The sequence below is a fragment of the Cannabis sativa genome, chromosome 2 (assembly GCF_029168945.1).
Source record: "Cannabis sativa cultivar Pink pepper isolate KNU-18-1 chromosome 2, ASM2916894v1, whole genome shotgun sequence".
NCBI lineage: Eukaryota > Viridiplantae > Streptophyta > Magnoliopsida > Rosales > Cannabaceae > Cannabis > Cannabis sativa.
In genome coordinates, this window is record NC_083602.1 from 11,401,800 (window position 1) to 11,416,857 (window position 15,058).

The 15,058-nt window shown below is 34.5% G+C and overlaps 2 protein-coding genes across 2 annotated transcripts; one reads left to right on the plus strand and one right to left on the minus strand.

Annotated features, from left to right (window-relative positions):
• Nucleotides 1–353: 353 nt before the first annotated feature.
• Nucleotides 354–1,674, plus strand: LOC115720647 (germin-like protein subfamily 1 member 13). Its single transcript, XM_030649811.2, has 2 exons — nt 354–590; nt 923–1,674. Exons 1-2 carry the CDS (start codon nt 467–469, stop codon nt 1,459–1,461), a joined length of 663 nt encoding a protein of 220 aa, XP_030505671.2. The 5' UTR covers nt 354–466; the 3' UTR covers nt 1,462–1,674.
• Nucleotides 1,675–12,795: 11,121 nt separating this feature from the next.
• LOC115720307 (transposon Tf2-1 polyprotein) lies at nt 12,796–14,346 on the minus strand. The gene has a single exon (XM_061109145.1). The coding sequence runs from the start codon at nt 14,344–14,346 to the stop codon at nt 12,796–12,798; it is 1,551 nt and encodes a 516-aa protein (XP_060965128.1).
• Between the last annotated feature and the right edge of the window lie 712 nt (nt 14,347–15,058).

Genomic DNA, 15,058 nt, shown 5'->3' on the forward strand with positions numbered 1-15,058 from the left:
TATAATATATGTATGATATTATATATATATATATATTAAGTCATATATGTGGAAATCTGATGATACAGCAACTAGATAAACAATAGCACGATAATAAATAAAAAAAGAAGAGAATTTTGACACGCTGTGATTAGAAATATATATTAAAAACTAATGACCACTTCCATGTTAGTTCATTGCTAGAAACAAATATGAGGAACTTAAATAAATATATCTAAGGTTTAGTGGGCTCGAATAATGGTATTTACACTTGAAATTTATATTAATATATACTTATAACGTCGTCAATAACCCACTGATCACTAAATATCGACTAAATTATCCTTATCGTGGTCAGTAGTTGATGAGTAATAAGAATAATTCTTCATACTAAATCATCTATAAATACATCTTTTCTCCTGCTATAATTTCTCATCCCAATCATATTAATTACACAAGTTTGCTATATACATATACATTAAAAGATATGAAAGGAACTAGTTTTCTTCTCACTCTGGCTATATTGGCTTTAGCAATCTCTTTTGCTTCTGCCTATGATCCAAGCCCTCTCCAAGACTTTTGCGTAGCAATAGATGATCCAGCCAAAGCTTGTAAGTAATTGTTTTATTTTTTACCAAAGAAATTACTCCATGCATGCATATGATACGTACACTACTGAGAAAAAAAAAACCAAAGAGTAATAATACATGTGCACCTAAAATATGATTTAAGATCCTCAGTTAAAAAGTAATCACATTTATTTAAACTTCAACCTTACGTTATTTTAATAAAAAACAGTATATTTTAATACATATATTTTACATATATTATATATATATGTACTCACCGCATGGTGTCCTTCTTTAAAAATTAAAATATTGATGCATGGCTACATACTAATAACATTATATGATATGTTGGGTTACTTTTTATGTGCATGCAGTGTTTGTGAATGGAAAATTTTGCAAGAACCCAAAGCTGGCGAATGCAGATGATTTCTTCTTAGCAGGGCTGAACATTCCTGGGAATACTAACAATCCAGTTGGGTCAAGTGTGAATGCTGTGGACGTGACCAAAATTCCAGGACTCAACACTCTTGGAATATCATTCGTTCGTATTGACTACGCACCGTACGGCCAAAATGCACCTCACACTCATCCACGTGGCACAGAAATTCTTACTGTAGTTGAGGGAACACTTTATGTGGGTTTTGTTACGTCCAACCAAGATGGAAACAGACTTATTAGTAAGGTTCTAAACAAGGGAGATGTGTTTGTTTTCCCAATTGGATTGATTCATTTTCAGGCCAATATAGGACACATTCCAGCTGTGGCATTTGCTGCACTTAGTAGCCAAAACGCTGGAACTATTACCATTGCTAACGCCGTGTTTGGATCAACCCCACCTATTAATCCTGATGTTCTTGCACAGGCCTTCAAATTGGAAAAGAATATTGTTGAATATCTTCAGAAACAGTTCTGATCCTCGATCATCCATATTACTACAAATTAATTAATGTTTTAAATTAAATATATATATTATCGTCACTTCTTAGTTTTCAATGTGATAAATAAAAATGGTCATCATCATATGTGCGTGTGTGATGATCTCATCATACATTTCAATTACGTACTCTTTAATTTGTGTTATTATGGGAATAAAGTATATTCTGTTTGAAAAGTTTGCTTAAATTTATATTTATGGGTCATTTTGGTACACTCAAAGAAATACAATGTTACATTGTATTTTATAATATTATATTAAATTATATATAGTATATGATTCATTATTCAATAGTTACTTTTTATTGTAACAATTACATTTTTTATTCACCTATAATAACAAATTAAATAGGTATAAATTTGTTTTATAAAATTAAATAAGGGGTTCTTTTTTTCAGTTTTAACAAAAAAAAAATAGCATTACAAAAATACTTATAATGAGCTAAATAAACAAATATATAACCCAAATAAAATAAAATTACACAAATACCACTTACGCATACCTTCAACCCAGGAACCATGCTTCCTTGTCAACCATCCTGCAACCACACAGTAATCCAAGTAATCAAAACGAAAATTCAACCTAAAAGTGAACCACCATTAATTTCGGCGACTTCACTTGAGAAGACCATCAAGATCAATCCAAAAAGGGGTTGTTTTGAACTAATAAAAAAATGTAGAAAAACTACTACGAAAATAAAATTTAGTCGGAAATCTAATTTAATTTCCATAAAACTAATGTCTTGACTTCAATTTTCAGATCCATGAAATGCATATCCCAAAAAGTTGAACTGGAGCTCCCAAAAAATCCAACTCAAGTATAATCCGTAAAAAAATTACAGCAATACTATAGTAAAATATTTATCCTGGTGTATTTTCGTTATTTTTCAAATTTTTAATGGTAAATTTCACTACTACAAACATGGTTTTTCCCGACGGTTTTCAATAGTCGTTTAAAGTATTCCCGTTAGTTTCTATAACTGTCACCTATACCAACGTCGCAAAACGAGCAAAATAGGCGACGATTAAAAACCATCGCTAATGTGGACTCGACGGTTCAAAACCGTCGCCAATAACAGGGTATAGGGGACGGTTTTAAACCATGCCCTATACTATAGGCGACGGTTTAAACCGTGCCTTGTATTTTCCCTATTTTTTCCTGCATTAGTTTTAAAATTTTACACTACTACAAAAACAAGTCTTTAGCTTCCCTTTTTTGAACCCATTTTATAAAAAGGAAAGCTAAAGGGTATGAAAATACCCGCTATTGATAATTTACCTTTAGAGGCCACTTTTTTATAAAAACCGTATGTATAAAATTGAAGTATACCATTTAGAGGTGGTGTGGAATCAAACGACATAGGGTTTGATAGTTTAACCCTATGTCGTCGGTTGTTATAGAATAACCGACGGCATAGGGTGCACGTGAAATTTGACACGTGTACACTATGCTGTCAGTTATTCTATAACAACCGACGATAGGGTTATATAAACAATCCCTATGCTCGTCTTCATCTTCTTCCTCACGAACAAAACCAGAGCCCATCAGTAGCCAAAGAGAACCCAAAACCCTCGCCAACCACCACCTCCGCCAGCCCATTTCTCCCCCATTTCTCAACCATTTGAGCCCATTTTTGTTGCAAAATCTTCTATTTTTGATACTTAATCCTATACACCCAAAATTTTTTAATTTTTTTCCCTATTTAAGTGTCATCCGAACCCATACAAAAATAGTGGGTATAACTCCGGCCACCATCATTTGTTGAGAAAACATTGAATCTCAACATCCTTTAAGGTATAAATACAGTTTCTATTCATTTTTATAATGTACATTGTTTTATTTTTAGTTTTTGTAAATTATTTTTCGGGTTTTTTCATTTTAATAATATTGTTGTGCTGTGTGTGCATAGTGCCCGGATTTTTTCTGGAATTGCTCGTCGGATTGTGGTTATAAGGTAAAAATTTAAACCTCAATATATAGTATATATATGTATTTTTATATTTTATTGAATATGTGTGTATATATTGTGTGTATATTAATTTTTATGTAAACACAATTTGTATATTGTATTGTATATATTTTATGTAATATATATATATATATATTGTGCATGCTAATGACATTGGAAGGATTTAATTAGTTTAGAAATAAAATTTTTAAAATTGAATTAGTGTGAGATATAATTGATTATATATGTATGTATAATTTAGTAACTAAGTAACTTGTTACTATTTTTTATAACTAGTTATAAGTAATGAAATAATTATTTTTGCAATTTCGTTGTATTTTTTTATATTGTAGGTTTGACATAATTTTGTGTTGATCGTATTTGAGAGCTTGCATTTATAGGTATATAATTTAACTAACTTTTTCTTATTATATAATTAATTATCAATGCATGTTAGTTGAGTTTGAATATCTTAAATATTAATCCGTAGTGAAGTAGGTTCTGTGAATACATGTACTGCGGTCAGATGGGTGGATAATTTTTGTATTGTTTATGTTAATTTGTTTGTTCTATATTGTTATATTTGTTTTGTTTGTTATTTTAGATACTTTTAAAATTTTTAGGAACATACAATTACAGCCGTTATGCTGCCGAAATTTCGGTAGAATTAGGATAAATCTTACTAAAAACATATTAATATTTACATAACACAAATAACTAGTTAATTATAACATAATAATAAGAAGTTAGGTGACATAAAAAATAATTATATACACATTTATATAAACTTTTCAATTTTACCAACATTCTAATCAACTAAACAACTTAAAAACATGAACTAAACTAAAACAAGAATTTGAGTAATTTATAAATTAATATGAATTAATTGTGAGAAACCTAGTTAGTTACATTGTGTAATTAGTAACTAGCTATAATTAGTTACTAAATACTGAATTTTTTTAGATAGGATTTTTGTTATGGATAAATCATGGATGCGTGAGGAGAGAGACACACTGCGATTTCAAGTAGGGTTCGATACATTTTTAGAGTTTGCCTTAAAGAATTCTAAAAATCAAGATCGTATTCATTGTCTGTGCGTAGATTGTTGTATTGTATCTAAAGGGAATATTACAATGATTAAGGACCATGTGTATTTACGAGATTTCAATAGAAGTTATACTACTTGGTATTGGCATGGCGAACGTTTACCTGATGATCCATATCCATTACGAAAGTGGGGGGTAGATGATATCGAGGGTAATGATTTCGATGATCATCCACTGGACTTGCTTAACGAAGCACAGGAGGAATTTCTTAATGATCCTGAGAAATTCGATAATTTTCTAAGTGATGCTGATAAACCCCTGTTCGATGGTTGTAAAAAACTAAGATTACCAACAATGGTAAAGTTTTACAACATAAAAGCAGAAAATGGAGTGAGTGATAAATATTTTACTCAATTTTTAGCTGCTTTTAAAGATATCTTACCATTTGCAAACTACTTCCCAAAATCTACTTATGAAGTGAAAAAAAAACGTTAAATTCTATACGATTGAAGTATGAAAAAATTCATGCATGTGTGAACGATTGCATTTTATATCGTGAGGAATATGCAGACATGAATTATTGCCCGACTTGCGGTTTATCCCGCCATAAAGTAAACAAGAGTAAGGAGAATAGGAAACTTATCCCCCAAAAAGTGATGTGGTACATGCCTTTGATTCCGCGACTGAAACGATTATATCGTAGTGCAGAACATTCTGAAAATTTGATTTGGCATGAGACCAAGAGAGTGAAAGATGGAAAACTCAGACATCCTGCAAAATCCCAAACTTTGAAAAAAGTAAACTACATAAATCCTGAATTCAAATTTGAACCAAGACACATTTATCTCGGTCTATCTGCGGATGGAGTAAATCCACATAGATCTCTAAGTAGTCGTCATAGTTCATGGTCTGTCTTCCTAGTTATGTACAATCTTCCTCCCTGGTTAGTGATGAAGGGGAAATTTAACATGCTTTCTTTAATGATACCAGGCCTGCAACAACCTGGACATAATATCGATGTATATTTGGAACCATTGATTGACGATTTAATAGAATTGTATGAGAATGGTTTTCTTTGATTAACATTACTTAAGTCACGATGAACAATAACTTGATTTACCTTACTTGTTTTACAGTGACCATATGGAGCTGTTACAATCAATGGTTCCAAGAAATCATAAAAATAAACAAAAATAGGTTGCAGACCAACATCGTCAAACTTTCATTGGGTGGTTAAGGAATAACATTATAGCAAAGTTGAACGAACCGAATCATGGAGTATCTGATGTGTTGAGTCGTATTGCCCTTGGACCAACTTTTGCGGTAGCAAAGCATGAAGCGTACATTGTAAGCAGTGACGAAGCTAGAAATTTAGTTGAGTGAGGGCTTGAATAAATATTAAGTCAAAACTAATAAAAATAATAATAAATGTATCTTTCAAATTTTCATCTTCAACAAAATAAAATAATACTATTGACAAAAATAAGATAAAATATTGTCAATGGTATTAATTTATTTTTTAATAAAGTATTATTTTTTTTATTATTTGTATTGGACTACTTTTAAAATGGGATTGATTAGAATAAGAGTAGGCTCATCAATCATGATTAAGATATTGAGTGAGGGCTTTTGTGAATTGGACTTTAATAAATTGAGCAAAGTGAATTAATATATGTATATATCTACATATAAAAAATTTGATGTTTATATTTGAGTGAGGGCTTTAGCCCACATATGGGCTAAAGTCCCTCCGTCCCTGATTGTAAGGGGTAAACTTTTTCATACAAAGTCAAGAGATGATGCTCGAGAGGTTCAAAATAGTGGCATACGTATCGTTGCAGAAACTATGCACTTTGCTCCCATAATACTTCAAGATCGCCTTGAGCTCCCATATTTCTTCAATGACCCCATGATGCGTCGAAGGGGAAAGCTCCGATGCTTTCTCCACAAGGCGGTGGTGCACGGGAAGATGAATTGTTCTCGAAAAAGAAGATGGACTTGATCCCTAAATCGCTAAAATGGATGGTTTTCGAATTCCTGAACCTCAAAGATAAACGTGATATAATCACAATTCCTGTACCCCGAGGATTCATAGCACCGCGTACCCAGATCACGTTATCTGGAGAGGATTTGCAGCAGGTTGCTACGTATGACTTCATCGGCAACCAGGGAATGCTGTTTGGAATGATATATACTCTTCTTTAATCTAATTAACCTTATATATCAAATTCTAGTCTAATTATTATAAGACACTAACACTTAAAAAAAATTTTTGCAGGCACATCTAGGAGAGCATCAATGGTATGAGAAATTTTTTCAAGTTTTACGACCCAGAGCTTCTCGTAGTGAATGGGAAAACTGATGAAGAGAAGAGTCAGTCTTTTGACAATGCGGCAAGATGATTGGCTGATTGGTTATCATTGATGAATAACAACCACCAAATGTTCTTTATTCCTTAGAATATCGGGTAAACTCTATTTAATTCTTTAGTGCTAATTGTTCATTTCTATATTATGACTTCAAATTATTTTTATACTATCTTACTTATATTCCAATATAATTTTCTAGTGCGCATTGGACGCTAGAGGTCGTTACGTCAAAGAAAATTATCCATTTAGACCCTGTACGTTACCGCCCAATTCTCGAAGAAATTAATCAAATGATCAAAAGGTAATAATTTAATGACTTCTTATGTAACAAATTTAAATTAACTAATGAATTGAAATGCTAATATAATTTTTTAAAACAGTGCATTCAGATATATAGGGGACGCACATGTGTATCTTGGCGGGTGGCAAGAAATTTCACTTGCAAATTGTCCAAGACAACCTAAAAGCCAAGAATGTGGTTTTTATGTTTTGAAATACATGATTGACATCGTCTCACATGCAAACTCCAACCGTTACATACAAGATCAAAAAGCTATAAGTTTTAATTATTGATTATAGTATTTATTATAATAACAAAGATATAATATACATATATATCAACTAATATAAATTTATAATTTTTTTAACAGTTTGGGGGTAAGGGGCAATACGATCCAAAAACTAAATTGTTACCATTACAGCGACAGTGGATAGAACGATTGATGGCGGTGATTTACGATGACGATTGAGGTTGAAAAACTCAAGAATTTTTTTTCCTTATGTAATTTTTTAAGATTAACTTGTAGTTAGATTTATTAACTTATTAATATTTTGGACTAATTTTACATTAATGATTGTGTAATATTTAATTACTTTTATGAAATGAAATTATGTATTTTAGCCAATTTTAAAATTAATATAAATAATATTTAATTTACCTTTTAAAAAGTAAATATGTAATTTAAATTATATAAAATAATGTATAAATTAATAAATATATAATTAAAATAAATTATCTAAAATTAAAAAACTGAAAAATGCTCATTTTTAGCGTCAGTTCCTACACCACCTATGGCGTCGGTTATTAGATAGGAACCAATGCCATATATACCCCTATGGCGTCGGTTCCTAGATAATAACTGACGCCATAGGGGTATATATAGCGTCAGCTTTTAAAAATCCTTTAGCGTCACTCTGATCAGCGTCGGTAGCGAATTTCGCCAAAACCGACGCTGAAAGAGCTTAAAAACTGCCTCTAAAGGGTGTTTTGTAGTAGTTTTATGTAAATTAAAATAAAATAACTAATTAATTATATTGCAATAACAACTAACGTTAAAACACATTAATTTTAAACAATAACAAAATAAATATATATAATAAATAAAAAAGTATATACATAAATAAAAAAATATATTTATATTGAGCTCGGAGAGAGAGAAAGAGAGAGAGGGAGACAGACGGGAGGTGGTGGTGATCCGACGTATGAGACGGAGATGAGAGAGACATCGGCGGGAGGTGGTGTTGGTCTGACGTATGTGACAGAGAGGAGAGGGAGACCGACGGGAGGAGGGGTGGGTGGAGATTGATGGACGAGAATGATGAGAAGAAAGGGAGGTTGGGAGAGAGAGGAAGACGGCAAGAGAGGAGGGTGATGGTGTGGAGGCATGGGTGGGGTTTTGGAGAGTTAAGATTTTCGTTTTAGGGTGTGGGAAATAGAAAAAAAAATAGGTGAGAAGAAATAGGTAGGCATGTAGAAAATAAAAAAAATAGGTGGGCACGTGAGAAATGTGGCGAGAAGTAGGTGACGATTTTTAATGAGCCCTTATACTCAACGGTTCAAGACCGTCGGGTATAGTATAGGCGGCGATTATACCCGACGGTTTTAAACTGTTTGGTATAAGCTCTCCTAAAAATTTACATTTTTTTTAAAACACGTCGCCTATTTGGTTTACTACGATATTAAATCGTTTGGAATACTACATTTTTCCCGACGCTTTTAAATAGTGAATTTTTTAGAGACAGTCGCCTAAAAAAATAATTTTTTTAGGACCGTCTCGAATTCTAATATTTGTAGTAGTGTTTGTTCACATTAAATCATGAAGAGACATGTAAATCGAGTTACATACGTGGAAACACTGTTCTGATTTTTAGTGTTTGATAATAGTTGTATAAACATTTGGCTAACAATTATTTCGTCTGATTGAAATCTTCGTCTGATGCAACCTTCGGCCAACTACCCTGCAACTTTCATCAGATTGAAGCCTTTGTCTGATGCAATCTTCGGCCAATCACCCACAACCTTCGTCTGATTGAAACTTTCATTTGATACAACTTTCGGCCAACAACCGAGCAATTACCCTGCAACTATTTTTTGATTGTGTAAGTGATAGTGTAAGAGATATTTTGGTAATGAAAAGCACATTAAATGTATAAATGTTGTCCCCACCTTATTATACATAGTATCACACATATAGATATTTTGGTAATAAAAAGCACATAAAATGTATAAATGTTGTCCACACCAGTAGTTTTGGATAATAGTGTGATGAGAACTAAGTAATTCAAGCTCAATAAAACCAATTAAACAGTAGCAAAATAGTAGAAAATTATATTGAATATAGGATTAAAGCTCCTTATGCCCCTTTAATTTTCCTCTCTATAGTAATTCCTCAGTCAAAATTACCCTCCTAAAGACTCATATACTTTTCTATTTATTATATTCTAGCACACCATATTTATCTTAGGGCCTTACAGTCCTAACATAGTGATGAAAAAATAACTAACTTTCTTCATCCTCAAACTCTACTGGGGATTGGGTTTGATGTTATATTTGTTTCCGTAATTCTTTTTTTTTTTTTCGATATTGATTCATCATTGTTAGCATCTGCACCCTTTTGTGAATTTCTGTATTTTTTTCTAAATGGTTCATTACTATGTGCATTTTCTATTAAAAGTTGAAAAAAATAAGCAACAATTATGTTATTTGACCAGAGCAGAACCAACAACATCCAGAAGACTCACTATGACATTTTATCTGTCAAAGAAGATGCAACTCATGACGAAATGGAGGTGAGGGCCAAAGCGATTGGTTGAAAAAATGAAGATGCAACACATGCATGAGTTATTGATTTGATACTTCTCTGTAATGTTGTTTATGATGCTTAGGCTGGTCTGCAGATTTTATGTACTGTGAGAAAGCACATACTTACTGGAGGCGAGGGCGAAAGCTATTGATTTTTATAGTCCTTCCTTCTTTTCCTGTTCCCTAAAGGTTTGCTTCTACTTGTTTATCTCCCTGCAAAAAATGTATATGTATGTATTATATTCCAATCCAATATTTAAGACCATTCAAATTTCTGAAGTAGTTGGTCAGAGTTTAGATTATGTTTTTTAGACATGGTTAGAACTTCTAAATGAATGTGTGAAGCTGTAATATAGGTGATAAAAAGTTTATTTATATATATAACTAAATATTTATCAAATTTTATTGAGAATATTAAATTAGAGAAATTATTTTCTGCATTGACATGAATTACTCTATTTTTATCTTGAATCTATAGTTGGTTAGGAAATTGCAAGGTCAGGATGAAAACCTTTCTGGAGATGACATTGTTCTATCTTTTAAGCATTTAATAAAAATATAAAGTTGCTTGTACATTGTTATACTATCCAATAGCATCAGGGAATTAGTTAGAGCATGTGTATGATTAAATAATTATAAGGATTTACATTATAATTATTATTTTTTTCACAGATGGATTACAACTAGTAGAGAACGCTAGCTTAAAAAAGACTTTAATATCCAAAAAGGGAAGGAAATTCAACAAAACACATGAACTTAAAAAACCATCATCAACAACTTCTAACACATTTGTTCCTCTCTCAAAATTGAGGACACTTCATATCATTAACATGTCCAATTGTGATCCAAATATGTGGCAGTCTTTTAATATCATATGTTCATATCATTTAAATCAAGGGTTCAAATAAAAATTAAGGAATTATATCTTGCTTTCCCAATCATCTTAGAAATTACTTATTGAACTATGTTAGGAATGCACTGACCTCTCTATCTAGTGTCCAGTGGCAGGTAATGCGTCAACGGATCTGACATTATATCTTCACAATCTCTCTCCTCATGTTCCCTTTAATAATTCATAACTTCACATTATCCCAAGTGGCATCTATGATTCTTATTTCTTGGTTCAAAGAGATAAAAATTAGAGGTTCATCAAATGAAAATCAAGAAACTACGAGACAGAAGTGAATGATGCCATTGCTGCTCTCGATAGAAAGGTGAACAACCCACTCTCCCATTTTATTTTCAGGTGCATTTGACATTATACTTAACATTTAAAAACCAAAATGAGTCATTTGTCTATCACATTTCTTTGCCCAATTCAATTTCTTTTTGGTTTTTAGAGTTTGGATGGAAGATTAGTTAGAGTAAATGTTGTTGAACAGAGGCTGAGATACACCTCGTTTTCGTATTAAAAAGATTGTTGATCCAGGATTCATATCAACCCTCCCAATTGAATTTGAAGTACAAATTTGAGAGAAAGTGAAAGAAAGAGAGGTTCTACATTTTTCTACCTATTTAATTGTTGTTCTAGTAATGTATATTGTAACTGGAAAGCCTGATTTAGAGGGATAAAAATAGTTTCAAAAACATGCATAAGGTTGTTGATGAGGGTAGCTATAAATTCTTTAGTTTTATACACTACTAGAAAAACTCGTTTTAGTGACACACATTGAGTAACTCTAAAACTATTTAGTGACACTTCAACACGCGTCATTGATGAGGGTGATTGGAAAGACAGTTTTTAGTTTTTAGTGACACTTCACACGTGTCACTGAACCCTTTATATTCACTTTTTGCGCGTCACTATAGGCGTATAATGTCAGGTTTTGTCAGACTACAAAGGTAACAGCCACACACATGAAGTGTCACTATATCCCTTTTTTCTTTTTTATTAATATTTTTAGAGATATAGTGACACACAAAAAGTCACTATACTTATTCATTTATTTATTTTAATAAATTTTTTGAGATTGGGTTTTATTTTATTTATTTATTTATTTATTTATTTTAATAATTAATATACTTATACATCAGATTTGTTTTATTTTAATTTTCATATAAAAAAGACATAAAAAGTGTATAAATACAATTACATTCAATAACCAAAAATTAATTTACAGAAAGTAAAAATAAAAAAAAAATAAAGTATATTGAACAAAAAATATTCCTTTGAAAAAATACAAAGCCTTGTTCAAAAAATTTAATCATTAAGAAACACAGCAAATAAACCTAACAAGTATTGACAAATATCCATTGAAACATAAAACATTTTTTTGAAAAATACCCAAAAATATCGCAAGAGTAGATATTCCAAGGTTGTTGAGGAGGGCTGCCCTCAATTGAGAGAGGTAGATTGATCTCTTGAGGATGAGAGGGCATGATTTGGCGATTCATCTGATATAACCTGCTGCCTCAATTACTCAATAACAGATTAACAATAGAAAATAGAAGGAAACATCACAGTGAGTGTTATTGAATTCAAGTAAAAAGATTACAAGATAGAGCCTACAAGGCTCTTGCTGAAGAGAGAGAAATCTCAATACCAGCATAAACCCCATGAACCCCCCAAACAGTACTTTAACAAACTTGCAATCTCACTCACAATTACAATCATACCCTTTAACCGTATAAAACCAAACTACCCTTAAGCATTAACATTTTTACCTCTCCTAGCATAAGTGAACCGCACCTTGGTCCTAATATTACCCCCCCCCCCCATATCTCGAACCTTGTCCTCAAGGTTGAAAACAGGGAATTGTTGGTGGATGGTCTCAAACTTCTCCCATGAGGCTTCAAACAAGGGTAAATTCTTCCAACGGATCAAAACATCAAGTTCATCACCGGGACCACTAGTGCCATGGCGCACATTCAGTACTTCCTCGGGCTCCACTTGCAGTTCCAACTCCGGAGTAAGTTGGGGAGGAAAGGTGGAAGAAGAGGAGGCTGCCCCAATGACGGCTCGGAGCTGAGAAACATGAAAGACGGGGTGTCTGCATTGCACTTGCTAGGAGGAAGGTCAAGCTTGTAGGCTACTTCACCAACGCGGCTCAAGACTCGAAATGGCCCATAGTAGCGGGCTGCCAACTTCTCATTACGACGGACAGCCAACGTTTTCTGTCGGTAGGGACGGAGTTTGACAAACACCAAGTCACCAACCGCAAAATGGACCTCACGACGGTGGGAATCAGCCGTGGTCTTCATGCGGTGTTGAGCACGAAGGAGATGCATTTTGAGATCATCAAGGAAGGAATCCCTATCTTCCAACATTTGGTCCACGGTCAAGACCGCCGACCCGCCTGAAGGATAACGCATTAAAGGGGGAGGGTCGCGGCCATAAAGCACCTTAAAAGGTGTACACCCCAAAGACGAATGAAAACTGGTATTATACCAATATTTCGCCCAAGACAACCACTTGGCCCACACCCGAGGTTTCTCCGAAGCAAAACAACGCAAGTAGGTCTCAAGGCAGCGGTTAACTACCTCCGTTTGACCATCGGTTTGGGGATGGTAGGCCGTACTATGCTTCAAAATCGTGCCTTGCTGCTTGAACAGTTCAGCCCAGAAGTGACTAAGGAAAACACGATCTCGATCCGAGACAATAGAGCAGGGAATACCATGGAGCTTGACAACATTGTCAATGAATGCTTCCGCCACTGTTTTGGCAGTAAATGGATGGCAGAGAGTAATGAAGTGACTATACTTGCTCAAACGATCAACCACGACCAGTATAGTATCCACCCCTTCGGAACGAGGCAAGCCCTCAATTAAATCCATGGTGATATCATCCCACACCTGGGCGGGTAAGGGTAACGGTTGCAACAAAACGGCTGGAGACATCGCCATAGACTTGTTGCGTTGACACACCTCACAACGACGAACAAAGTCAACAACTTGCTGCTTCATCCCCGTCCAAAACACATCAGCCCGAAGGCGTTGGTAAGTGCGGGATTCCCCGGAATGTCCCCCGATGGGAGTCTCATGATATTCCTTCAAAAACTGAGGTAAAAGAGAAGAGGTGGCAACAAGCACTACTCGGCCCTTGTACCTCAGCTGGCCATGGTCAAAGGAGAACCCGGAAACCTCCTTGTGTTGCTCCAAATCAGCACAAATCTTAGCCAAGAAGGGGTCGGCTAGCACTTCTTGATGGACCACATTCCAATCAAGCCAAGAGGATGTAGTAAGGATGACACAAGTTGCGGGAAGAACTCGCGACAAAGCATCAGCAGCCTTGTTAGCAATGCCCGGACGGTATTGTATCTCAAAATCAAACTCCAGTAACTTCACCAACCACTTTTGGTGTTCCGGAGACACCAAACGTTGTTCCAAAAGGAATTTCAAGCTTTGTTGGTCGGTGCGTACCAAAAACCTCCGACCCAACAAGTATGGCCGCCATTTGAGAATCGCCAACACTATGGCCATGAGCTCCTTCTCGTAAATGGACTTAAGTTGAGCCCGTGGCTTCAAGACTTGGCTGAAATACGCAAGGGGTCGGCCTTCTTACATGAGAACGGCTCCTAGAGCATATCCCGAGGCATCCGCCTCTATAACAAATTGTTTAGTGAAGTCCGGAAGAGCTAAAACCGGAACTGTGACCATGCCGTGTTTGAGAGCTTCAAAAGCGGTGGTAGCTTCATCATTCCAAAAAAATCGATCTTTCTTCAATTGCTCCGTAAGAGGCCTAGCAATGGATCCATACCCCTTGACAAACTTTCGATAATACCCCGTAAGACCCAAGAACCCGCGAAGACTTTTCAAATTGGTGGGCAGCGGCCAATCCAACATTGCTTGGACCTTGTTGGAGTCCACCGAGACCCCAGAAGAAGAGATAATGTGACCCAAGTATTCCAATTGTTGTTGGGCAAAACAACACTTTTTCTTGTTAGCATAAAATTGGTATTTAGCCAAGTTATCCAGGACTACCTGTAAATGTGAGAGATGTGCCTCCATGGTTGGACTATAAACCAGTATGTCGTCGAAGAAAACAAGCACTAAGCGACGAAGAAAGGGTTTAAAGACCTCATTCATGTTAGCCTGAAATGTTGCTGGCGCGTTGGTGAGTCCAAACGGCATAACCAAGAACTCATAGTGACCCTCGTGAGTCCAAAAAGCAGTCTTAGGCACATCCTCCGGT